At 46.0% G+C, this 26,228-nt stretch overlaps 2 protein-coding genes across 2 annotated transcripts; both read right to left on the reverse strand.

The window, feature by feature from the left end:
* Window positions 1–1,558: 1,558 nt before the first annotated feature.
* On the reverse strand, window positions 1,559–12,611 carry LOC132764019 (intelectin-like protein). The gene is made up of 7 exons (XM_067472646.1): window positions 12,407–12,611; window positions 10,823–10,969; window positions 8,442–8,689; window positions 7,363–7,521; window positions 5,271–5,391; window positions 2,751–2,854; window positions 1,559–1,791 (listed from the first exon to the last, which is right to left on the reverse strand). Exons 1-7 carry the CDS (start codon window positions 12,594–12,596, stop codon window positions 1,639–1,641), a joined length of 1,122 nt encoding a protein of 373 aa, XP_067328747.1. The 5' UTR covers window positions 12,597–12,611; the 3' UTR covers window positions 1,559–1,638.
* Window positions 12,612–19,924: 7,313 nt separating this feature from the next.
* LOC132764447 (interferon-inducible GTPase 5-like) lies at window positions 19,925–25,662 on the reverse strand. The gene is made up of 2 exons (XM_060758477.2): window positions 24,838–25,662; window positions 19,925–20,785 (listed from the first exon to the last, which is right to left on the reverse strand). Exons 1-2 carry the CDS (start codon window positions 25,453–25,455, stop codon window positions 20,153–20,155), a joined length of 1,251 nt encoding a protein of 416 aa, XP_060614460.2. The 5' UTR covers window positions 25,456–25,662; the 3' UTR covers window positions 19,925–20,152.
* Window positions 25,663–26,228: the final 566 nt, after the last annotated feature.

Consider the following 26,228-nt stretch of genomic DNA (forward strand, 5'->3'; position numbering starts at 1 on the left):
TTCCTGCCATTTTATCTCCTGACTGTCATTTTTCTTCCTGAGGAGAACTCCCATCTGCCATTTTCCCTCCAGAGAAAAACTTCTATCCACCATTTTGTCTCCTGAGAACTGCCATTTTGCCTGCTGAGGAGATTGTCCGGCAGCCAATTTCCCTCTTTCCTGCCATCTTACCGTCTGCCATTTGGTCTCCTGAGGAAAAATCCCATCCACCATTTTGTTTGCAGAGGAGAACTGGCTGCCATTTTGCCTCCTGAGGAGACTATCTGTCCGCCATTTTGCCTCATTCCAATCCTACCATTTGGCCTGCTGAGGAGACTGTCTGGCCGCCATTTTGCTTCAATCCAATCCTACCATTTTACCTCCTGAGGAGACTGTCCGGCCGCCATTTTGCCTCATTCCAATCCTACCATTTGGCCTTCTGAGGAGACTGTCTGGCTTTCATTTTGCCTCATTCCAATCCTGCCATTTTGCCTATTGAGGATACTGTCTGGCTGGCATTTTGCTTCATTCCAATCCTACCATTTTGCCTCCTGAGGAGACTGTCTGGCTGCCATTTTGCCTCATTCCAATCCTGCCATTTTGCCTGTTGAAGAGACTGTCTGGCTGCCATTTTGCCTCATTCCAATCCTGTCATTTTGCCTCCTGAGGAGACTGTCTGGCTGCCATTTTGCCTCATTCCAATCCTGCCATTTTGCCAGTTGAGGAGACTGTCTGGCTGCCATTTTGTTTTATTCCAATCCTACCATTTTACCTCCTGAGGAGACTGTCTGGCTGCCATTTTGCCTCATTCCAATCCTGCCATTTTGCCTGTTGAGGAGGCTGTCTGGCTGCCATTTTGCCTCATTCCAATCCTGCCATTTTGCCTGTTGAGAAGGCTGTCTGGCTGCCATTTTGCCTCATTCCAATCCTACCATTTTGCCTCCCGAGGAGACTGTTTGGCCGCTATTTTGCCTCATTCCAATCCTGCCATTTGGCCTCCCAAGAAGACTGTCTGGCTGCCATTTTGCCTCATTCCGATCCTGCCATTTTGTCTGTTGAGGATAGTGTCCAGCCACCATCCATCATTCCTTCCTGCCATTTGGCCTCCTGAGGGAAACTCCTATCCGCCGTTTTGCCTCTTTCCTACTATTTTGCCTACTTTGAAACTCCCATCCGCCATTTTGCCTCAAGATAACTCCCGGCGGCCATTTTGCCTCATGCTTCTTTTCCCGCCCTTTTCCCCCTTCTTTATTTCCTTCTCAGAGGAAGGTACGCCGTACTAAATAGAAAAGGACACTCCTGAAAATTACAAGAAGTAATTATCCACCTCAGAATAACAAGAGAGAACAAACACCAAAGACTTGGAATTGGATTATTATTATTATTATTATTATTATTATTATGCTGTATTATTTTCATGGACAGACCTAGGTCAACTTCGGCCTTCTCCTGAGGTGATTTGGACTCCAACTCCCAGAATTCCTCACAGCCTCAGGCCCCTTCTTTTTCCCCCTCAGCCGTAAGCGGCTGAGGGGGAAAAAGAAGGGGCCTGAGGCTGTGAGGAATTCTGGGAGTTGGAGTCCAAATCACCTCAGGAGAAGGCCCACATTGTTCGAAAAGCTTTGTGTCTTCTCGATTTTCCGCAGTTTTTCACTCGTCTCATCGGTAGAAGAGCAAGATGGAGGATTCGAGGAGCTCCTTGGCGACGCTCCATCCACTGTGGGTCCCGTAGCCGTCCCAGTCGAAACCAGCAAAGTCTCCGCACTGGCGGGGTGACCCTTCAGGGAAGAAGCCCCCTCCGCCAATACAGGTCTAGCAGAAAGAAAGAAACAGATAGGAGAAGGAATGCGGAAATCGCCTTCCAATTGGGACTCGACTACATCCCGCACAAGTTTCCAGTCCTCAACGAGGAGGTTAGTTAGTTGGCAAGGAATAGACCTATTTCTTTCTCTCCTGTTGGTTAGACTGAAATTTCTATTATTATCCTCATCATCATCATCATCATCATCATCATCATCATTTATTAACAGGGCCCAACTATATTATTATTATTATTATTATTATTTATTAATAAGGCGCAACTATCTATCTCTATTATTAGTAGTATTATATAAATTATGATTTATTAACAGGGCCCACCTATTTATCTCATTATTATTATTATATACATTATTATTATTATTATTATTATTATTATTATTATTATATACTTTATTTTTATTTATTACCAGGGCCCAACTATCTAACTATATTATTAGTAGTATTATATAAATTATGATTTATTAACAGTTCCCAACTATTTATCTCTATTATTATATACATTATTATTATTATTATATACATTATTTTTATCATTTATTAACAGGGCCCAACTATCTAACTATCTCTATTATTATTATAAGTATTATATAAATTATGATTTATTAATAGGGCCCATCTATTTATCTCTATTATTATTCTATACATTATATTATTATTGTTGTTGTTGTTGTTGTTGTTGTTGTTATTATTATTAATTAACAGAGCCCTGCTATCTCTATTATTATTATTATTATTATTATTTATTAATTAGCAGGGCCCAGCTAACTATTATTATTATTATTATTATTATTATTATTATTATTATTTAACAGGGCCCAGCTAACTATCTCTATTATTGTTGTTGTTGTTGTTATTGTTATTATTATTACAACATAACTACAACACATAACACTCCGGCAGCTCATTGAGCAGGTCTTTGTTCCATACATAACAATATTTGGGATACTCACATGTTCGGAGTGACATCCTTTGGCTTTCATCCCGGAGCAGAAAGCCATGGCAGCCTTTTCGTAATTGAAGACTCGGAAATGGATGAAGCCAGGCTCGGCCTCCGCTGCGGAAATGGGAGAAAGAGGAAAACCAGTTTAGGGAGTGGGTGTTGTTAGGGATATAGAATGATAATCAGATGATTGGATATATAGGATGATCATTGGATAGATAGATCGAGAACCATCCCATATCCAATCATCCATCTATCTATCTTATTTATCTATCTGTCGATCCATCCATCCCTTCCAGAGATAGATAGACAGACAGACAGACAGACAGATAGACAGATAGATGATAGACAGATGATTGGATGTAGGATGATCACTGGATAGATAGATCGAGAACCATTCCATATCCAATCATATTCAATCATCCATCCATCTATCTTATTTATCTCTCCATCCATCCATCCATTCCTTCAAGTGATAGATAGATAGATAGATAGATAGATAGATAGATAGATAGATAGATAGATGATTGGATGTAGGATGATCACTGGATGATCACTGGATAGATAGATCGAGAACCATCCCATATCCAATCATCCATCCATCTATCTTATTTATCTCTCTATCCATCCATCCATCCATCCATCCATCCCTTCAAGTGATAGATAGATACACAGATAGATAAATAAATAGATAGACGATAGATAGATAGATAGATAGATAGATAGATAGATAGATAGATAGATGATTGGATGTAGGATGATCATTGGATAGATAGATCTAGAACCACCCCATATCCAATCATCCATCTATCTATCTTATTTATCTATCTGTCTATCCATCCATCCCTTCCAGAGAGAGAGAGAGAGAGAGAGATGACTGGATGTAGGATGATCATTGGATAGATAGATCGAGAACCATCCCATATCCAATCATCCATCTATCTATCTTGTCTGTCTTCTGTCTGTCCGTCCAGTGACTATTGTGGGATGGGATGGGATGGATAGATCCATCCTATATCCAATCATCCATCCATCTATCTATCTATCTATCTATCTATCTATCTATCTATCTATCTAATCTATCATCTATCTATTGTAGGATGGGATGGGATGGGATGGGATGGGATGGGATGGGATGGGATGGGATGGGATGGGATGGGATGGGATGGATGGATAGATGGATGGATATAGGATGGTCATCAGATAGATAGATAGATAGATAGATAGATATCCATCCTATATCCAATTATCCATCCACCTGTCTCTCTGTCTATCTATCTATCTATCTATCTATCTATCTTTCTATCTATCTATCTATTGTGGGATGAGATGGGATGGGATAGATTGATGGATGGATAGATAGATATCCTAGATCCAATCATCTATCTATCTATCTATCTATCTATCTATCTATCTATTGTGGGATGGGATAGATGGATAGATCCATCCTATATCCAATCATCCATCCATCCATCCATCCATCCATCTATCTATCTATCTATCTATCTATCTATCTATCTATTGTGGGATGGGATGGGATGGGATGGGATGGATGGATGGATGGATGGATGGATAGATAGATAGATAGATATTTACTTTATTTCTATACCGCTTTTCTCAGCCCGTAGGTGACTCAAAGATAGATAGATAGATAGATAGATAGATAGATAGATAGATATCCATCCTATATCCTATCATCCATCCATTCATCTATCTATCTATTGTGGGATGGATAGATGGATGGATGGATGGATGGATAGATAGATATCCATCCTATATCTAATCATCTATCTATTGCGGGATGGGATAGACGGATACATACATAGATAGATAGATATCCATCCTATATCCAATCATCCATCCATCTATCTATCTATCTATCTATCTATCTATCTATCTATCTATCTATTGTGGGATGGGACAGATGGATGGATGGATAGATAGGATATAAGATGGTCATCAGACAGATAGATAAGCCTTTGACAATATGATATCTAGATAGATTTATGACCATCCTATATCCAATCGTCTGTCTGTCTATCCATCTATCCATCCATCTATCTATCTATCTATCTATCTATCTATCTATCTATCTATCTGTCCCATCCAACTATGGATAGATAGATAGATAGATAGATAGATAGATAGATAGATAGATAGGATGACAGATGAAGGAGGTATAGAGAGAGAAAGAGACTGGTAGGTAGGTAGATGGAATAATTGGATAGGATGATTATATTTGCTGCCTGGAGACATCCTTCACCCTGGGTGGTGCTCACTCGCTCTTGATTGCTTATGGCCTGGAGACTTCCTGTGCCCGGGGGGGGGGGGGGTTCATTGGTCACCCAGTGTTTTTCAGTACGATGCAGATCTCCCCATTTATTTAGGCTCTCCTCGTGGTGACTCACATGGTTATGAGTGGATCCCCCTCAACACAGACAAATCCATCTTGCTAATAATTGCACCTTTGCCCTAACGGCACGATACGGTGAGCAGAGTTGTTGATTGTATATTGCTGAGGGAGACTCACCACGTCCGTTGGGAGAGTAATAACGGGCGGCCTTTTCAGCATTTCCAGCGTCAAAGACGATCGGTACGGCCGGGCCGTTATCTTGCGGGCAGCTCCCAATGCCGTATTTCACCGGGTATTTCTGGAAAGGGATGGGCATCACAGTTTTAGGCTATTCTTCACGCATGACAACATGACGACCACAAAGGGAAGGCTTCCAAGGATCTCCCCCTCGATTGATTGATTGATGGATTGACTGATTGATATTGATTGATATCCCAATTTATATCTCCAAAGCAGCTCACAATTCAGAACATTACAACTTAAAATTTACACATATACAGTAATAAAACAGTATTTCCATGATATATAATTATATCAGTATATATAATACTAACATATTACATACGAGGGTTGAATGAAAAGTTTTGCCTCCACCTTCATTACTTGGGTGTGGATGGGAATATTTTAATAAATCAAATGCAGAAAGAATCCTTAGAAGGTGCTCTTTAATTACCACTACTCACTTTTCAACACACCAGATAATTGGATACATTTCTGCCAATGATGAACAAGTTTTCTGAAGCCGTCGCAGAAGAAGTCGATACTCTGTTTCCGCAATGAGCATCTCATGGTTCTCTCAACCACTATTCACTTATCCACATAATCACTAGACAATTGGATACATTTCTTCCAACGAAGAACAAGTTTTCTGAAGCCGTTGCGGAAGAAGTCGACACTGTTTCCACAACCAGCGTCTCACAGTTCTCTCAACCATTATTCACTTTTCCATATAATCACCAAACAATTGGATACATTTCCGCCAACGATGAATAACCACTATTCACTTTTCCACACAATCACCAGACAATTGGATACATTTCCGCCAACGATGAACAACCACGATTCACTTTTCCACATAATCACCAGACAATTGGATACGTTTCTGCCAATGATGAACAACCACTATTCACTTTTCCACATATCACCAGACAATTGGATACATTTCTGCCAACGAAGAACAAGTTTTCTGAAGCCGTCGCGTCACTCTGTTTCCGCAATGAGCATCTCACGGTTCTCTCAACCACTATTCACTTTTCCACGTAATCACCAGACAATTGTGAAATGTCGATTATGCTTGAAATTTCTGAGTAATACGACGATCACCCTGAATCTATCTGTCAACTACCACTATTCTCTTTTCCACATAATCACCAGACAATTGGATACATTCCTGCCAACAATGAACAAGTTTTCTGAAGCCGTCGCAGAAGACGTCGACACTCTGTTTTCACAACCAGCGTCTCACAGTTCTTTAAACGTACGCATCATGCACAGATCTTCTGATAGCCAAACAAAGCAATAATGTGACCCACACATTCTTATGCTTGAAATTTCTCTCTGAGTGATATGGCAATCATCCTGAATCAATCTGTCAACCTTTTGCTTGTGAAACTCAGTGGTTGCTGTCACAGGACATCCAACTCTTTGTCACGCAAGTCAGATGTTCCCACCTCAGCATCTTTAAACTTACTCGCCCAACAAACGCACAGTACTCACATCAACATAATCACCACAAACAGCTTGCATTCTCTGGTGAATCTCCTTTGGGGTGACACCTTCTCCTGTCAAGAATTCAATGACTGCATGTTGCTTAAGTCGCATTGACTGACTATCTGCGCAGGGTTCCATACTTCGCACTTTGACAACACAACCATTCAATGCTAAGCCTTCCCGCCAAAATGGAACTGTAGAGTAGAGTCTACAGAACAAGCCAGTACCTGACGCATACCAGTACTGCCATCTGTTGAGGAGTTACGAAGGTGGAGGCTTTTTATTCAACCCTCATACATTACACTTTAAGAACACAACCGTTCAATGCTAAGGGTTCCCGCCAAATGGGAACTGTAGAGGAGAGTCCACTGAACAAGCCAGTACCTGCCACATACCAGTACTGACATCTGTTGAGGAGTTACCGAGGTGGAGGCATTACTTTTCATTCAACCTTTGTATAATATATTAGTATTATTACATTACAATTTCTGTATATTCAGCTCTTTATTCTATATATTTGTCACATCCGGCTTGACCCCATATTTTGGTATTTCTTCACCTGGAAGAGCCTGAAAAGGTTTCCTCCGTAATTGGCTAGGAATCCCGTCTCGGTGTGGTATCGGAAGAGCGAGGTGCCGCGCCACGTCTCCATGGCGGCTCTGTTGGGAACGTGCCAGACGGACACATCCTGTGCTGACAGGTCGTAATAGCCGGGATTCTGGAAAGAAAGGTGTCAGAACGTGGTTATACCTTCTGGTGGGAGGAGTGGATTCAGGAACGGGTTGAAAGAAGAGAGCAAGGAGGAGGAAGAGTGAAGGGATTTGGAACTGATAAGTGTTGCTAAAGCTTTGTGTAGAAGTTCAGGAGCCAGATCTTTACTCTTAAGAACTGTTATTGAACTCCAGCTTATTGCACAACAGTCAACACTGACACTGAAATACAACACTGCCTGAGCTCTGTGAGTTCAGCATTCTTCCGAATGAAGCAGAGAATGTTTGAGGACTGGGACATCCGTAGGGTGACCAAAGGGCTTGTTTATAAAGCTATTGTCCTCCCAATACTGCTATACGCCTGCAAAACATGGACTGTCTACAGACATCAACACTGACACTGAAATTCAACACCGCCTGAGTTCTGCAAGTGCAGCATTCTTCCGAATGAAGCAGATAGTTTTTGAGGACCGGGACATCCATAGGGAGGCCAAGGGGCTTTTTATAAAGCGATTGTCCTCCCAACCCTGCTATACGCCTGCAAAACGTGGACTGTCTATAGACGTCACATGCAACTCCTGGAATATTCTTGCACTGACCTTGTTTAACTTCTTCATTAACAATCAGCCACAGCCACCACTACCTAAGAGCTTTATACACGCTGATGACCTTGGCCTAACAACACAAGCAAAAGGCTTTGAAACAGTCAAAATCCAACTTACTAATGCCTTGAAAGATCTCTCCAGCTACTGCAAAGATAACCACCTGAAGCCTAACCCTGCCAAGACACAAAGGTGTGCTTTCCATCTATGGAATCGTGAAGTCAACAGGAGATTGAAAGTTACCATGGAAGGACAAGAGCTTGAACATTATTTCCATCCTAAATATCTCGGTGTCACCTTAGATCGAACACTAAAATTGCACTTACCTTGTAGTCGTCGCTCGTCGAGCCGATGGCCGAGCCGAAGGTGGCACGGTTGGCCCAGTTGCCGTCTCCTTCCGGGTTGTTGGCGTTGCTGCCTTCTTGGCTGGACCAGCGGTCCCCGACGGAGCATTTCCCGTTGATGTTGTTCTCGTGGATACTGGCTACTAGAGTCCAGCCTCCTCCGTTGGTGCTCATGTCGCAGAAGGTCTGGTAGGTCTCCCCGTTTGCGGTGGCCAGGAGGTACAGCCCGTCTGCCCAAGACAAGGACTTGAGAGGTCAGAAGAGAGGAGCATAGATCCATATGACCTTTCTTGGCATACAACAACAACATTGTGGGAATATACAACAAGAGGAAAGCACAGATAAAAAGAAAACATACTTCAAAGTTTCTAATCTCAAGGATAACATTTCCAACCGTCTCACAAAGGAAGGCATCAGAGTTCTTCAGAAGATATGGAATTTTATAACATCCTTGCCATTGAGAAGACTGTGAAAAAATTGAATTCTTGTATTTCATCTGATAACAGAGACTAGGGAATATAGCTATTGGGGTCTGCTTGAAAATGTACATGTAGCCAGAATTGTATAGCTTTCATCCATGCCATGGGAGGCGGGCACTACATCTCCCAGAATCCCTTGCGGCCGGCCTTGCCCCCATCTCCCCCAGCTGGCTCAAAGGTTCTGCTTGTTGTTGTTGCTGTTGCAAGGTTAGTGAGTGGACCAGCTGGTTTTGAAGCAGAGGCTGGGTGGCCATCTGTCTGGGGTGCTTTGAAGGTGATTTTCCTGCTTCTTGGCAGAAATGGGTTGTACTGGATGGCCCATAGGTCTCTTCCAACTTGAAGAGTCTATGATTCTATTATCTCTCTTGGCATTTCGTCGGTCTTCCGGCACGGTTCTATCACGAGATTCTTAGAATCCTAGAGTTGGAAGAGACCTTGTGGGCCATCCAGTCCACTCCAGTGCTGAAGGCTTTTTGACACCGTTTTTGCCGCATCAAGGCATTCCCTTCACCCCTGGAGATGACTCAAGGGCACCCCTTGGGGATTAGCGCTCTATGCAAGTGCATAAACTTCCTATTGCTTCAGCCGCCCCTGGTTTCAAGAACGATTTGACCCATCTCAAAAACCTTGAGGGCAGCAGGGATATATTGGTTACCCTTACTGTAGAAGAAACATATAGGTATGTGCAGAAGCCACACTATGAGAGCTTCTGCACGACAGACTGCACACTATGAGAGCTTCTGCACGACAGACAGGGATGGCCCCAGGTAATTTTCAGGGGTAAGGAAACAGAATTTTGGCACACACCCCCACCCCCCCACCAATCATTTTGGCACCCCCTCAAACCACTCAATTTTGGCACCCCACCACCACTCAAAGGAGTGTGTGTTTGTATGTATGTGTATATATATACACACACACATACACACACACACACACACACACACACACACTCCTTTGAGGCATGAAGAAGGCCTCGGCGGTAGCAGCTTCCCCCTCCGCTGCTCCACGCTCCTTCCTTGCCAGGCTGGGTGCCAGGCTTGGGAGCCCAGCCTGGCGAGGAAGGGAAACTTTAAGGCATGGAGCAACGGAGAGGCAAGGAGGTGGGCGCTGCCGAAGAAGGCTTCAGCAGCTTCCCCCTTGCCCCTCTGCTGCTCTATGTGCCTTCCTCGCCAGGCTGGGCGCCAGGCTTGGGAGCCCAGCCTGGGGAGGAAGGCATGCTCCCTGCATGAGGCCTGGCAACACCAATGCGCGTCCCTCTCCCGGCGTTAGGAAGTGCGCTCCCTGCATCACCCCTCCTTCCCCACGGACTTCCTAACGCCGGGAGAGAGATGCACGCCACCCCCCAAGACGTGCGCTCTACTCAAAAGCATAATTTGCGTACTGCCTTGAGCCGCCCCTGATGACAGGTTATACCTATAGCAAATACTAAACTATCAGAAATATTGGATCTGTTCAGTTTGGTGGCCCCTGAACTGCCAAGAGATGGGTTTCCACTTTTGGGCAAAAATAAGAATTTTGGAATTGACATAGCTAATTTCGAGTCTATTTATTACACAGTCCTTGGCAAAGCAATGAATTTAGCATTTAAGGCCAATACTAGATAAGGACAACAACGCAGTATCATCTGCATAGAAAGAGTAAGGGAACTTGTAGAATGGAGCTTGGGACTATGACCATTCACCAATGCTAAAGCCTCAGATAAATCATACAGGAATATGTTGAAGAAAGTAAGAGCCAGTATGCAGAAGAGGGACTCATTCACGCTTAGAGATGCAATTCGCAGGATGACTTTAGCGCTGTGTTTTCCCGCGTTGGAAGGAGAATGAACTCGCAGCTCCTGCGTCCCCTTCCCAGCTTTCGGATCTTGTCTCCGTTGCTCACCTTTGGCCGCTTGGTTGGCATTCTTGATGTCTTTGCAGCTCCGGGGTGTTGGGTTGGGAGAAGAGGAGGAGGAGGAGGAGTAACTGTCCCACTTCATCAGGATATTGAGGACATCCTGCTTCACTCCATCGAGGCAACTCTGGCAGTCTGTGAATAGAAGAGAGGGCATTGGTATGAACAAAGAGAAGGCAAAGAAGTTATTGAAGAACATCCATGGCCTGTCGAAATGATGTCGGGGATTTTTGGGCCAAAAGTAATTATGCAAAGAAGCGTCCTCCCCCCCCCCCCCAAAAAAAAAGCAGAAAGAAAAAGAAAGACAGACAGAAAGGGGAAGATGTTGGGGATGAAGGTGGAAGAAGAAAGCGGGAAGAGTGAAGGAGAAAGATGGAAGAAGGAAGGTGGCAGATTGAAGGTGGAAGGAGGCAGATACAAGGGGAAGATGGAAGATTGGAGGAGGAAGATGGATGATGGAAGATGGAAGGAGGAAGATAGAAGAAGGAAGGTGAATGGAGGAAGATGGAAGAATGAAGAAGGTAGAAGGTTGAAGGATGAAGATGGAAGATTGAAGGAGGAAGGTGAAAAATGAAAAGAGGAAAATGGGAGAATGAAGATGGAAGGAGGAAGAGTGAAAGAAGATGGAGGAGGAAGATGGAAGAATGAAGGAGGAAGGTGGAAGGAGGGAGATAAAGGGGGAAGGGGGAAGAATGAAGGAGGAAAATGAAAGACTAAAGGAGGAAGATGGCAGATTGAAGGTAGAAGGAGGAAGAATGAAGGAGCAAGATGGAAGTATGAAGGAGGAAGGTGAAAAATAAAAAGAGGAAGATGGAAGAAGTGAGATAAAAGAGGGAAAGGGGAAGAATGAAGAAGAAGGAAGGAGAGATATGGAAGGGGAAGGTGGAAGAATGGAGGAAGATGGAAAAATGAAGGAGGAAATGGAAGAAGAAAGGAGGAAGATAGAAGGGGAAGATTTAAGGAGGAAGATAGAAGAATGAAGGAGAAAGGTGAAAAAATGAAAAGAGGAAGATGAAGGAGGAATGAAGGAGGAAGATGGAAGAAGGAAGGAGAAACATGGAAGGGGAAGGTGGAAGAATGAAGGAGGAAGATGGAAGATTGAAGGAGGAAGATAGAAGATTGAAGGAGGAAGATGGAAGGGGGAAGAATGAAGGAGGAAGACGGAAGATTGAAGGAGGAAGATAGAAGGGGAAGGGGGAAGAATGAAAGAGGAAGATGGAAGAATGAAGGAGGAAGATGGAAGATTGAAGGAGGAAGATAGAAGGGGGAAGGGGGAAGAATGAAGGAGGAAGACAGAAGAATGAAGGGGGGAGATGGAAGGAGAAAGATGGAAAGAGAAATATGAAAGAGAGAAGGAGGAAGGTGGAAGATGGAAAGTGGAAAGAGTGGCAAAAAAACACCCAACAGTTATCACGAATAAAGTCCTCAATGGGAAAACGGATGGAAAACTGCAGTAAATCTCACCCAGTGAGAAGGAAAACATTTGGTTTTTGTTTCCTTAGGCCTTTCTTTGTGGTCCCCAAGTGTGCCCCTGTTGAGATAGGCCCATCTATTTCTCCAGAAGGTTCTTACCGTTTGCTTCCGCCTTTGAGAGGAGAGACAAGGACGCGAGCAGAAGAAGCAGCAGCATCCTCACGGACGACCTGTGAATGAAACCAGAGGGATCGACATAAGGAATGGATCGTTGTACGCTCTTGAGTTTTGCAGATGGAAAATATATGGCATCGGAACACCTGACGCTAGTCAGGGGCGGCTCAACCATTACGCAAAGTAAGCCTTCGCAGTATACTTGATTTTGCCCAGGGGCGCTTTTGGGGGAAAATAACCTTGACATATGCGAGTTGTAGTTACTGGGATGTATAGAATCATAGAATCATAGAATCAAAGAGTTGGAAGAGACCTCCTGGGCCATCATCCAGTCCAACCCCATTCTGCCAAGAAGCAGGAATATTGCATTCAAATCACCCCTGACAGATGGCCATCCAGCCTCTGTTTCAAAGCTTCCAAAGAAGGAGACTCCACCATACTCCCTCTGGGGCAGAGAGTTCCACTGCTGAACGGCTCTCACAGTCAGGAAGTTCTTCCTCATGTTCAGATGGAATCTCCTCTCTTGTAGTTTGAAGCCATGGCTCCATTGCGTTCTAGTCTCCAAGGAAGCAGAAAGGAAGCTTGCTCCCTCCTCCTCCCTGTGGCTTCCTCTCACATATTTATACATGGCTATCATATCTCCTCTCAGCCTTCTCTTCTTCAGGCTAAACATGCCCAGCTCCTTAAGCCGCTCCTCATAGGTCTTGTTCTCCAGACTCTTCATCATTTTAGTCACCCTCCTCTGGACACATTCCAGCTTAGAGTCAATATCTCTCTTGAGTTGTGGTGCCCAGAATTGGACACAATATTCCAGGTAAAGTGGTCTAACCAAAGCAGAATAGAGCATGGGGAGCATGACTTCCTTAGATCTAGACACTAGGCTCCTCTTGATGCCTGAGACCAAAATCCCATTGGCTTTTTTTGCCGCCACATCACATTCCTGGCTCATGTTTAACTTGTTGTCCACGAGGACTCCAAGAACTTATAGTTCACCTACAATCAAAGAGCATTCTGAACTCCACCAATGATGGAATTGAACCAAATATAGCACACAGAACTCCCACAACAAACAGAAAATATATATCGATGATTGGTTGGTGGCACACCAAAATACTGTTTGCTTACCATTGAAAATTACCTAGACTGCCTCTGATGCTAGTAGTAGCCCTCACTTGCTGCCGGATCCTGTAGTTGCACTTCTGTCAATCTTTGCAAATCCAGGTGTCGCTGGCTCACCTTTTCAGCATCTCTCTTCCTTCGCCCGGTCTTCTGCTTCGTTGAGTTTCTGTTGTCCTGCTTTTATTAGGGTTCCGGATGAGGAAATTCACCACCTCGCAGTTCAAACAATAAGCATTTGGAAACAAAAAGACTGTTTGCACAGGTGACAGATGGGGATCAGGAGATGAGATGAAGCAAACAAGGAGTGTTGCATTTGGCCATTCTTCCAGGAAAAAAGACAAAAGACACGTATTGCAGAAATGGGGGAAGCCCCTCATTGAGATTTCCATTCACGAGTTTCGCAATCCGAGGTACAATGCTCTCTGAGATCGCTTGCATTCCAGAACGGCATGGTAATGAAAGGGTTGCTTCCAAAAAAAGGACCCAAAGAACGTCAATTCTGTTTTGCAACGGATGCAAGAATTTGGTTCGAGGCTTAGTTCACTTTTCTGGCTAGTCCTAAATCGGTCTGGATCCAACCAGAGACGAAACCAATGAGACGATGGTCAGACAATGTGACATATTCCACACACAGGTTGGATCTCCTTCATCTGAAATGAGGAGGACCAGAGGTATTTGTGGATGTTTATATAATAATGTAATGTAATATAATATAATATTCTGGATGTTTATACAAAGGTACGGTTTTGTCGTGGCTCCAATCCTTCTTGGAGGGTTGATCCCAGATGGTGAAGCTGGGAGACACCTGCTCGGACCCCTGGCCTTTGACCTGTGGGGTCCCGCAAGGCTCCATTTTGTCTCCCATGCTTTTCAACATCTACATGAAACCGCTGGGAGAGGTCATCCAGAGTTTTGGAGTTGGGTGCCATCTCTACGCAGATGACACACAACTCTACTCCTTTCCACCTAGCTCCAATACCCACTGATAACTCCCAATACATTTCAGGTCGTCTTGGTACCCATTGATTCCTTCAGATGCCCATTGATTCCTTCCAATACCTTTCTGATGCCCATTGACCCCTTCCAATGACCCTTGATATCTCCCAATGCATTTCACGCCTTCTCATCACCCATTGATTCCTTCCAATGACCACTGATAGCTCTGAAGGCAGTTCAGACCCTTCCATTAGATTTAGTAAATAGAGTCCCAGAAGAACTCTGGACAGAAGTCCATGACATTGTTGAGGAGGCGGCAACAAAGGATGTCCCAAAAAAAAGAAAACTAAGAAGGCAAGGTGGTTGTCTACCGAGACACTGGAAGGAGTCCAAGAAAGAAGGAAAGCCAAAGGAGATAGGCCCTCAGCTCCAGGGATTCCTGGAGGACATTGACTACCTGGACCGGCCACAGTCTGGATTTAGGCCTGAGACAGCTTTGGTTGCCTTGGTGGATGACCTCCGCAGGGAGCTGGACAGGGGGAGTGTGACTCTGTTGGTTCTCTTGGACATCTCAGCGGCTTTCAATATCATCGACCATTGTATCCTTCTGGGACGGCTCTCCGGGATGGGTCTTGGGGGCACGGTTCTGTCGTGGCTCTGGTCCTTCCTGGAGGGTCGGTCCCAGATGGTGAAGATGGGGGACACCTGCTCGGACCCCTGGCCCTTGACCCGTGGGGTCCCGCAAGGTTCCATTCTGTCCCCCATACTTTTCAACTTCTACACGAAACTACTGGGAGAGGTCATCCGGAGTTTTGGAGTTGGGTGCCATCTCTACGCAGATGACACACTGTTCTGTCGCCGCTGGGCCTATAGCTAGTTGACTTTCGATATAGGATGTGTAACCTTTACCCAGCGGGAAGCCAGGGACCCTAGGAAAAGTTCTCAGAGGCTTCCTTTACAAAAGGAATCTTCAAATGGCTTAAAAGGTACAACAAAGTCTTTTATTAATGAATCCAACAGGAATTGTAAAGCTTTCTTGGCAAAGTATCAGTTCTCTCAGACTTGTCCACAGGGAACAGGCACTATCTTCAATCACTTTCTTCAAAGGAAAATCCCCCTTTTTAACTTCTCCCAAGGCTAACTAAAATCCAACCCTCACTGGTGTGGGCTCCTCTGCCAGGCCGAACCGCTTGTCGAAACACTGAGAGGACCTACCAGACAGGCAATGGATGTTCTTTAGAGTTTAAGGCTGTCTTCCTGGAAACTCAGGAATCCCTGGAGTTCTTAGGAGACCCTTAAAGCTGTGGGAATGCTTCCCTGGAGTTCTTTCCCTGGAGTTCTTAAAGGTTGAAGCCTTTGTACAGGGGAAGTAAACACATCCTATACATTGGCTTACCTTGCTGTGACTGACTGGAAAAGGCTCCCTTCCCTCCAAAGCCTAGAAAGGGGGCGGAACCAGGGAACCCAATGATAATTGACAGGTGGCTTGCCCTATGAATGCAGCCAAAAGAAGCCACCTATCTGCAGAGTCCCTGAAACTCAGAACTATAAACAAACACTCAGTGCAAAGCACAAAATTGGAGCTCCTGGAACAGCTGTTCCAGAACACACACAACTCTACTACTCTTTCTACTACTACTACTTTCTACTACTACTACTACACAACTCTACTACTCTTTCTACTACTCTCTACTACTACTTCCACCAAATTCCAAGGAAGCCCCTCGAGTGCTGGACGAGTGCCTGGCCGCTGTGTCTATCTGGATGAGGAGAAACAAGCTGAAGAACAATCCCGACAAGACAGAGGTCCTTCTGGTCGATCGCAAACCTGACCAGGGTATAGGGTGGCAACCTGTGTTGGACGGGATTACACTCCCCCTGAAGCCACAGGTCCGCAATTTGGGAGTCCTCCTGGACTCATCACTTACGCTTGAGGCTCAGGCGTCGGCAGTGGCCTTTGCACAACTAAGACTCGTGCGCCAACTGCAACCGTACCTCATGAAGGCGGATCTGGGCAAGGTGGTCCATGCCTTAGTCACCTCTAGACTGGATTACTGCAATGCACTCTACGTGGGGCTGCCCTTGAAAACGGCCCGGAAATTCCAGATGGTCCAACGGGCAGCGGCCAGGATGTTAACCGATGCTCCTTACAGGGAGCGGTCAACCCTCCTGTTCAAGGAGCTCCACTGGCTGCCGTTCATCTTCCGGACCCAATTCAAGGTGCAGGTTCTTACCTACAAAGCCCTGAACGGTTTGGGACCTGCCTATGTCGTAAATAATGTCGTAAATAAATAATAATAATAATTATTATTATTACTACTACTACTAATCATAATCATTTGATATATAACAAGATTAGTACACAGCAGACAAGGTCAGTATGCCGGCTGTTGTATTAGATCACACGTCGGACGCTTCCCATAATATAATAATAACAACAACAACAACAACAACAATAATATTGTACTATGCTAATAATATAATATATGTATATATACCTTGTACGCCGCTCTGAGTCCCCTTCGGCGTGAGAAGGGCAGAATATCAATGCCGTGAATAAATAATAAAATAATAATAATAATAATAATAATAATAATAACTACTACTACTAATCATAATTATTTGATATATAACAAGATTAGTACACAGCAGACAAGGTCAGTATGCTAGCTGTTGTATTGGATCACACGTCGGACGCTTCCAATAATAATAATAATAATAATAATAATAATAATAATAATGTACTATGCTAATAATATAATATATTATATGTATATATACCTTGTAAGCCGCTCTGAGTCCCCTTCGGCGTGAGAAGGGCAGCATATCAATGCCGTGAATAAATAAATAAATGTTTAGAATACCTGTAAGCGACCTGATCCTAAGTATACATTTTGCTCTTGCTTCATACACACTTGATACGAATAGCCTGGGGGTGATTTTCCTACAATATCTGCAAAATGGTTCTGTGCATGAAACAAAGTTTGTGTGGATAGCAGAGAAAGAGAAGGACTATTTTGGATGAGGGATCAAGGGATGTCTGTCAGGTAGAGCATTCTGTACTAGATAGAAATGCATTGCATGTAACCCCATTGCGTTACAAATACAGTTCTAATGGACATGTGATATAAAAAGGCGTTTCGATCAGAAAAGTTGACGAACAAAGAAATATCTTCGGTAAAGAGATGAGCGACACCCCCTGTGACCAGAACTGAACACAGCCCACACACACACAGACACACGGGTTGAATGAAAAGTAATGCCTCCACCTTGGTAACTCCTCTGGTGTGTGGCAGGTACTGGCTTGTTCAGTAGACTCGCCTCTACAGTTTCATCTTAGTGGGAAGCCGTAGCATTGAACGGTTGGTTGTTAAAGTGCAGGCGGTCGGTCATTGAATTCTTGAGAGCAGAAAGTGTCACCCCAAAGGAGATTCATCAGAGAATGCAAGCTGTTTGTGGTGATTGTGTTGATGAGAGTACTGGGCATCGTTGGGTGAGTAAGTGTAAAGATGTTGAGGTGGGAACACTTGACTTGTTGGATGTCCTGTGACAGCAACCACTGAGTTTCACCAGCAAAAGGTTGACAGATTGATTCAGGACAATCATCGTATCACTCAGAGAGAAATAATCTGCATTTCACAAGAACGTGTGGGTCACATTATTGCTTTGCTTGGCTATCAGAAGATCTGTGCACGATGGGTACACAGCAGAACTTCAGAGACTAGATCTCACCACCGTACCGCATCCTCCATACAGTCCAGATTTAGCACTGCCTGACTTCCATCTGTTCATGGTCATGAAAGAAGATCTGCGGGGACATCATTATGCTTCTGATGAAGTCATTGAGAGAATTGTGAGACACTGTTTGCGGAAACAGAGTGTCAACTTCTTCCACGACGGCTTCAGAAAATGTATACATTGTTGACAGAAATGTATCCAACTGTCTGCTGATTCTGTGGAAAAGCGAATCGTGGTTGAGAGAACTTTGAGACACTGGTTGCAGAAACAGATTGTTGACTTCTTCTGCGATGGCTTCAGAAAACTTGTTCATTGTTGTCAGAAATGTATCCAATTGTCTGGTGAGTCTGTGGAAAAGTGAATAGTGGTTGAGAGAATCGTGAGACACTGGTTGTGGAAAAAGAGTGTCGACTTCTTCCGTGACGGCTTCAGAAAACTTGCTCATCGTTGACAGAAATGTATCCAATTGTCTGGTAATTCTGTGGAAAAGTGAATAGTGGTTGAGAGAACTGTGAGACACTGGTTGCGGAAACAGAGTGTCAACTGACCTCACCTCTGAGGAAGCTTGCCATAGATGCAGGCGAAACGTCAGGAGAAATGCCTCTAGAACATGGCCATATAGCCCGAAAAAACCCACAAGAACTGAGAGTGTCAACTTCTTCCGCGACGGCTTCAGAAAACTTGTTCATCATTGACAGAAATGTATCCAATTGTCTGGTGAGTCTGTGGAAAAATGAATAGTGGTTGAGAGAACTGTGAGACACTGGTTGTGGAAACAGAGTGTCAACTTCTTTCATGACGGCTTCAGAAAACTTGTTCATCGTTGGCAGAAATGTTTCTAATTGTCTGGTGATTATGTGGAAAAGTGAATAGTGGTTGTTAATCGTTGTCAGAAATGTATCCAATTGTCTGGTGATTATGTGGAAAAGTTAATAGTGTTTGAGAGAACCATGAGATGTTTGTTGTGGAAACAGAGTGTCAACTTCTTCCGCGACAACTTCAGAAAATTTGTTCATCGTTGACAGAAATGTATCCAATTGTCTGGTGAGTCTGTGGAAAAGTGAATAGTGGTTGAGAGAACTGTGAGATGCTGGTTGCGGAAACAGAGTGTTGACTTCTTCCGTAACGTCTTCAGAAAACTTGTTAATCATTGACAGAAATGTATCCAATTGTCTGGTGGTTATGTGAAAAAAAAGCGAATGGTGGTTGTTCATCATTGGCAGAAATGTATCCAATTGTCTGGTGATTATGTGGAAAAGTGAATAGTGGTTGAGAGAACCATGAGACGTTGGTTGTGGAAACAGAGTGTCGACTTCTTTCGTGACGGCTTCAGAAAACTTGTTCATTGTTGGAAGTAATGTATCCAATTGTCTGGTGATTATGTGGAAAAGCAAATAGCGATTGTTCATCATTGTCAGAAATGTATCCAATTGTCTTGTGATTCTGTGGAAAAGTGAATAGTGATATTTAAAGAGCACATTCTAAGGATTATTTCGGCAATTAATTTATTAAAATATTCCCATCCAAACCCAAGTAACGAAGGTGGAGGCATTACTTTTCATTCAACCTTTGTGTGTGTGTGTTGTGTGTGTACACTTTTACCTGTTGTCTGTCTTGTCATTGTACAATCAACCTTGAATGTTTGCCATATATTCGTTCTGTTTGCCGTATATTCGTATATTCGGACTTCCCTGAGTCCCCTTTGGGGTGAGAAGGGCGGAATATAAATTCTGTCAATAAATTATCTCTCCGAACCTGGGACATGCCGGAATAACTGCCTCGAACTCGTGAGAAGCGAGAACATTGCCTTTGGAGAAAAAAGGAGCCATAGAGACAAGGCCAAGAGCAAGTGCCTGAGGGTTTCTACCACATACTTTATCTCTGAAACATCTCCATGGGGTTTTGTATTATAGGACAAGGAGATATCCTGGTGTCTTCTTAGGCGCCGGATTTGTCTTCTTCCACGTCTCTCTGAATATCGGCCCGAGACCTGTTTTGGGGCTTTTGGCTCATGAACACTCTGAGCAGGACGCGGTGTGCGTCGGCGACCGCCTCGTCCACAAAGGACTTGAGCATGTTGTAGACCACGGCGAAGGAGAGGCCCATGGAGGCCATGGGTACCAGCTGTTTGGGCAGATTGGGCGCCTTGCTGGCCGCCTCCGTCAGCCTCTCCAACACTCCTTCCCGGGTGACTTCGCCGGACAGCGGTGACCTGACCAAAACCCTGAGCTGCCCGAAAGGAAGCCCGGCTTGGTCGGCAGCCTTCCGCAAGGAGGACTCTTCCAGGTCGAAGTGGACGCAGTATCCCCGGAGCGTCTTGATGAGCAGCTCCACGTCGCAGGCGACGGACACCTCGGGGATGGGCTCCGGGAGGACGCCGCAGGCCACTACCGCCACCAGCCACAATTGCTGCGCCACGACATCCCTCTTCTTCTCCAGGAGACGGTGGGAGATGTTTGGGGCAGCCAGGAGGAACGAGTGGCTCTTCTGGAGGTCCAAGTCCTTCCAGAGCGTCTCCCCGAGGAGCGGGAAGTCATACTTCCCGAAGGCAAAGCTGGAGATCAGGAAGACCTTCAGGGGAGGAAATAAACTGTAATCAGTGTTGGAAGTCAACCTCACACTGCTCAAGTCTGCAGTCCTCAACAAGGAACAATTCGTTAGCTTTAAGCTAAGCTTAGAGAATCCCTTCCTGGTGGAAATAACAACCTTCTTCAAGCCTTCTCTTTATTGTTCTGCTGCTTACTGTTTGCATGCATGTTCTGGTATGCAGCTTCCTTTACTCTATGGTTCCTGAGAAGCTATAAAAAGGGCTGCAGACCACATGATCTGACAGACAGACCACATGCTCTTTCTCTCCTTATAACTATGTGAGCTGTTGATTCCTGCTTTTTACAAGACACATGTCTTGGTCTATTGAAAGTAACTGGACGGATAAGTCTTGTCCCTGTGTATGCTGAACACATGAAGGTCGTGAGAAAACCAAATATGTTATTTTTATCAAAGTCTACTTCATTTTTGTCTCTTGGGTGCATGATATAAAACAAGTTGTTTTATGGGAGAGTAGATATATATATACAAGGGGTGAGAGAGAAGTAGATAAAGGCATGGGGGTGAGGTAGAAGCAGTGAAAGGAAAAGGGGGCAAGGGGGAAGCAAAGAATGGCATGCGTGGGGTGAGGGAAAAACAGAAAGGTGCAGGAGGTGAGGGAGAAGCAGAGAAAGGCACGTGGGGTGAGGGACAAGCAAAGAAAGGCACACAGGTTAAGGTAGAAGCAGTGAAAGGCACAGGCGGGGTGAGGGAGAAGCAGAGAACGGCATGGAGCGAGGTAGAAGCAGTGAAAGGCACACAGGGGTGAGGAAAAAGCAGGGAAAGGAATGGAGCGAGGTAGAAGCAGTGAAAGGCACAGGTGGGGTGAGGGAGAAGCAGAGAACGGCATGGAGTGAGGCAGAAGCAGTGAAAGGTGCATGTGGTGAGGGAGAAGCAGAGAATGGAATGGAGTGAGGTAGAAGCAGTGAAAGCACAGGGGGTGAGGGAGAAGCAGAGAATGGAATGGAGTGAGGTAGACTCAGTAAAAGGCGCAGGGGGTGAGGGAGAAGCAGAGAAAGGCACACAGGGGTGAGGGAGAAGCAGAGAATGTCATGGAGCGAGGTAGAAGCAGTGAAAGGTGCATGGGGTGAGGGAGAAGCAGAGAACGGTATGGAGCGAGGTAGAAGCAGTGAAAGGCACACGGGTGAGGAAAAAGCAGAGAACGGTATGGAGCGAGGTAGAAGCAGTGAAAGGCACAGGGGACAAGGGAAAAGCAGAGAAAGGCACACAGGGTTGAGGGAGAAGCAGAGAATGTCATGGAGCGAGGTAGAAGCAGTGAAAGGCGCATGGGGTGAGGGAGAAGCAGAGAATGGAATAGAGTGAGGTAGACTCAGTAAAAGGCGCAGGGGGTGAGGGAGAAGCAGAGAAAGGCACACAGGGGTGAGGGAGAAGCAGAGAATGTCATGGAGCGAGGTAGAAGCAGTGAAAGGTGCATGGGGTGAGGGAGAAGCAGAGAACGGTATGGAGCGAGGTAGAAGCAGTGAAAGGCACACGGGTGAGGAAAAAGCAGAGAACGGTATGGAGCGAGGTAGAAGCAGTGAAAGGCACAGGGGACAAGGGAAAAGCAGAGAAAGGCACACAGGGGTGAGGGAGAAGCAGAGAATGTCATGGAGCGAGGTAGAAGCAGTGAAAGGCGCATGGGGTGAGGGAGAAGCAGAGAATGGAATAGAGTGAGGTAGACTCAGTAAAAGGCGCAGGGGGTGAGGGAGAAGCAGAGAAAGGCACACAGGGGTGAGGGAGAAGCAGAGAATGTCATGGAGCGAGGTAGAAGCAGTGAAAGGTGCATGGGGTGAGGGAGAAGCAGAGAACGGTATGGAGCGAGGTAGAAGCAGTGAAAGGCACACGGGTGAGGAAAAAGCAGAGAACGGTATGGAGCGAGGTAGAAGCAGTGAAAGGCACAGGGGACAAGGGAAAAGCAGAGAAAGGCACACAGGGGTGAGGGAGAAGCAGAGAATGTCATGGAGCGAGGTAGAAGCAGTGAAAGGCGCATGGGGTGAGGGAGAAGCAGAGAATGGAATAGAGTGAGGTAGACTCAGTAAAAGGCGCAGGGGGTGAGGGAGAAGCAGAGAAAGGCACACAGGGGTGAGGGAGAAGCAGAGAATGTCATGGAGCGAGGTAGAAGCAGTGAAAGGTGCATGGGGTGAGGGAGAAGCAGAGAACGGTATGGAGCGAGGTAGAAGCAGTGAAAGGCACAGGGGACAAGGGAAAAGCAGAGAAAGGCACACAGGGGTGAGGGAGAAGCAGAGAATGGCATGGAGCGAGGTAGAAGCAGTGAAAGCACAGGGGGTGAGGTAGAAGCAAAGAAAGGCACACAGGGTGAGGTAGAAGCAGAGAACGGCATGGAGTGAGGTAGAAGCAGTGAAAGGCACAGGGGACAAGGGAAAAGCAGAGAAAGGCACACAGGGGTGAGGGAGAAGCAGAGAATGTCATGGAGCGAGGTAGAAGCAGTGAAAGGCGCATGGGGTGAGGGAGAAGCAGAGAATGGAATAGAGTGAGGTAGACTCAGTAAAAGGCGCAGGGGGTGAGGGAGAAGCAGAGAAAGGCACACAGGGGTGAGGGAGAAGCAGAGAATGTCATGGAGCGAGGTAGAAGCAGTGAAAGGTGCATGGGGTGAGGGAGAAGCAGAGAACGGTATGGAGCGAGGTAGAAGCAGTGAAAGGCACAGGGGACAAGGGAAAAGCAGAGAAAGGCACACAGGGGTGAGGGAGAAGCAGAGAATGGCATGGAGCGAGGTAGAAGCAGTGAAAGCACAGGGGGTGAGGTAGAAGCAAAGAAAGGCACACAGGGTGAGGTAGAAGCAGAGAACGGCATGGAGTGAGGTAGAAGCAGTGAAAGGCACAGGGGACAAGGGAAAAGCAGAGAAAGGCACACAGGGGTGAGGGAGAAGCAGAGAATGGCATGGAGCGAGGTAGAAGCAGTGAAAGCACAGGGGGTGAGGTAGAAGCAAAGAAAGGCACACAGGGTGAGGTAGAAGCAGAGAACGGCATGGAGTGAGGTAGAAGCAGTGAAAGGCACAGGGGGTGAGGGAGAAGCAGAGATAGGCGCATGGGGTGAGGGAGAAACAGAAAGACGTGGGGGGTAAGGGAGAATCAGAGGATGGCATGGGGGCGAGGTAGAAGTAGTGAAAGGCGCAGGGGGTGAGGGAGAAGCAGAGAACGGCATGGAGCGAGGTAGAAGCAGAGAAAGGCACACAGGGGCAAGGGAAAAGAAGAGAAAGGCGCATGGGGCGAGGGAGAAACAGAAAGACGTAGGGGCAAGGGAGAAACAGAGAATGGCATGGGGGTGAGGTAGAAGTAGAGAAAGGCACGCAGGGGTGAGGAAGAAGCAGAGAAAGGTACAGGGCTGAGGGAGAAGCAGTAAAAAGTGTGTGGGATAGGAGAAAGGCATGGGGTGAGGGAGAAGCAGGGAAAGATGTGCTCGGGGTGAGGGAGAAGCAGAGGAAGGCGCACAGAGTAAAGAAGAAGAGAAAGGTGTGTGGGGTGAGATAGAAGCAGAGAAAGGTGTGCAGGAGTGAGGGAGAGAAAGTTGAGTGCAGGGTGAGGAAGAAGAGAAAGGCATGAAGGGGTGAGGGAGAAGCAGAGAAAAGCGCACAGGGCAAGAGAGAAAGATGCGCACAAGACAAGGGAGAAGCAGAGAAAAGTATGGGGGTTGAGGGAGAAGCAGAGAAAAGCCTATGAGGAGCATCTTAAAGAACTGGGTGTGTTCATCCTCAGAAGAGAAGGTTGAGAGGAGACATGAGAGGAGCTATGTACAAACATGTGAAAGGAGGTCATAAGCAGGTGTGTTTTCTGCTGCCCTGGAAACTAGGACTCAATGGATCCATGGGTTCAAATGACAGGAAAGGAACTTGAATATTAGGAAGAACTTAAGATCTGTTCAACAGTGGAACTCTCTGCCTCAGAGTTTCCTTGGAAACTTTGAAACAGAGGCCGGATGGCCATCTGTCAGGGGTACTTTGGTTGTGCTTTTCCTGCATGGCAGGGAGTTGGACTAGATGTCCCATGGGGGTCTCTTCCATTATTCTATGATTCTAAGACCTTGGGGGACTTCACCCCGGCGGCTTCGAGGTCGCCGAGGCAGGCCTCTCGCATCTCTTTCAGGGCGACTGCCTCGCTGAAGCCGGAGGGGTGCTCCCGCCGACCCGCCTCGATGTCCTCGTCCACTTTGGAGCGCACGAAGTAGACATCCTTGTGGACCCTCTGAAGGTAGTGGGCCAGCTTGGCGTGGAGGGAGGTGAAGCACCGGGAGGAGAGGATGATGAAGAAGTCATAACGGGAGAAGTTGTTCTGCTGCAAATAGTCCCGAGGGCGGAAACTGGGGCCACCGATGCTCGGCAGGTCCCACAGAACGACCTTGGCGTATTTCGGGTGCGGGTAAGGACAGGGCTCCGTGTTGGCGGAGTTGGCGGACTCTCCAGTCGGGGCAGCGTTGTCATCGTCGGCATGCAAATCCCGGAAAGCGTTGATGAAGGTTGACTTGCCGACGCCGGGTTCTCCGGTGATGGCCACGTCCAAGGAGATGTTCTCCAAGTTGGAAAGCGCCTCTTGCAGACGTTCAGAGAGGTCAGAAAAGCTCCCTTTCTCAAAGGCGCGTTGGAGGTCCTTGATCTGCATCTCGGTCAGAGAGATCTTGGTCTCCGTCCCCTTCGCCGCCATTGTGACCGCCGTCGGCCAAGATGGCGGTCAACCTGGAAGAGGAAGATGAGATCCAGGTAAGTACGCAGCATGAACAAACCAAAAATTAGTTGATGCATGTGTAAAATCAGTTTGTGTGTGTGTGCGTCAACTGTAAAATAAGATGCATGAAGCTGATTGGTTGAGCTATGCCCTGAGAGCTGGCCGAGCCTGGGACTTTTGGATACTGTTAGTCGATGGAGCGGCCTCCCCAGCTCAACCAGAGGACTTTCACAGAACCAGGCCGGCAACTAGCTGGGAGTACAGTCACAGCACAGTCAAAACACACAAACATTGCAAAAATTCTTCAAACACAGATATTTAAATGTAGTTCTAAAAAACCTATGTCTCTAAAATGCATATTAAATAACCCCTTTGCAACGTTTGAAGGAGGTCGTAGCCAACATGCCAAAAGCCAAGGGAAATACTTAAGTCAGTCCAGTAACGGATTCAAGTCAAGGAATGGAGAAATCAGGGGTAGTCAGGCAGTCCGAGTCGAAGCACAATTAATATTGAGAAACTAGACTGGTATGAAGGTTGCTGAGGCCGCGGATCAAGAGAACTGGAGGCCGTAGCCCCTCCCACTGGCTATATGTATTAGGAGGGGAGAGTGGGCGGGGCAACCACCAAAAATGTTTAATATATTATCTAGAAGGTTCCGAAGCTTCTCTGCGCAGGCGCAGGAATTACCATATGTGCGATTCACAGTAACCACAGTGGGGAACTGTCAGGAGTCAATTTCTGACTGCATGAAG

The sequence above is a fragment of the Anolis sagrei genome, chromosome 12 (genome assembly GCF_037176765.1).
Source record: "Anolis sagrei isolate rAnoSag1 chromosome 12, rAnoSag1.mat, whole genome shotgun sequence".
In the NCBI taxonomy this organism is placed as follows: Eukaryota; Metazoa; Chordata; class Lepidosauria; order Squamata; family Dactyloidae; genus Anolis; species Anolis sagrei.

What these genes read in the sequence shown, in the direction of transcription:
- LOC132764019 (XM_067472646.1), bottom strand. Translation starts at nt 12,596, where the DNA reads ATGGTTGAGCCGCCCCTGACTAGCGTCAGGTGTTCCGATGCCATATAT. An exon ending in CGACGAGCGACGACTACAAG is followed by an intron (nt 7,522 to 8,441) that starts GTAAGTGCAATT and finishes CTTTCTTTCCAG; the next exon opens with AATCCCGGCTATTACGACCT. An exon ending in AAGGATGTCACTCCGAACAT is followed by an intron (nt 1,792 to 2,750) that starts GTGAGTATCCCA and finishes TCTTTCTGCTAG; the next exon opens with ACCTGTATTGGCGGAGGGGG.
- LOC132764447 (XM_060758477.2), bottom strand. Translation starts at nt 25,455, where the DNA reads ATGGCGGCGAAGGGGACGGAGACCAAGATCTCTCTGACCGAGATGCAG. An exon ending in CCGGGGTGAAGTCCCCCAAG is followed by an intron (nt 20,786 to 24,837) that starts GTCTTAGAATCA and finishes CCTCCCCTGAAG; the next exon opens with GTCTTCCTGATCTCCAGCTT.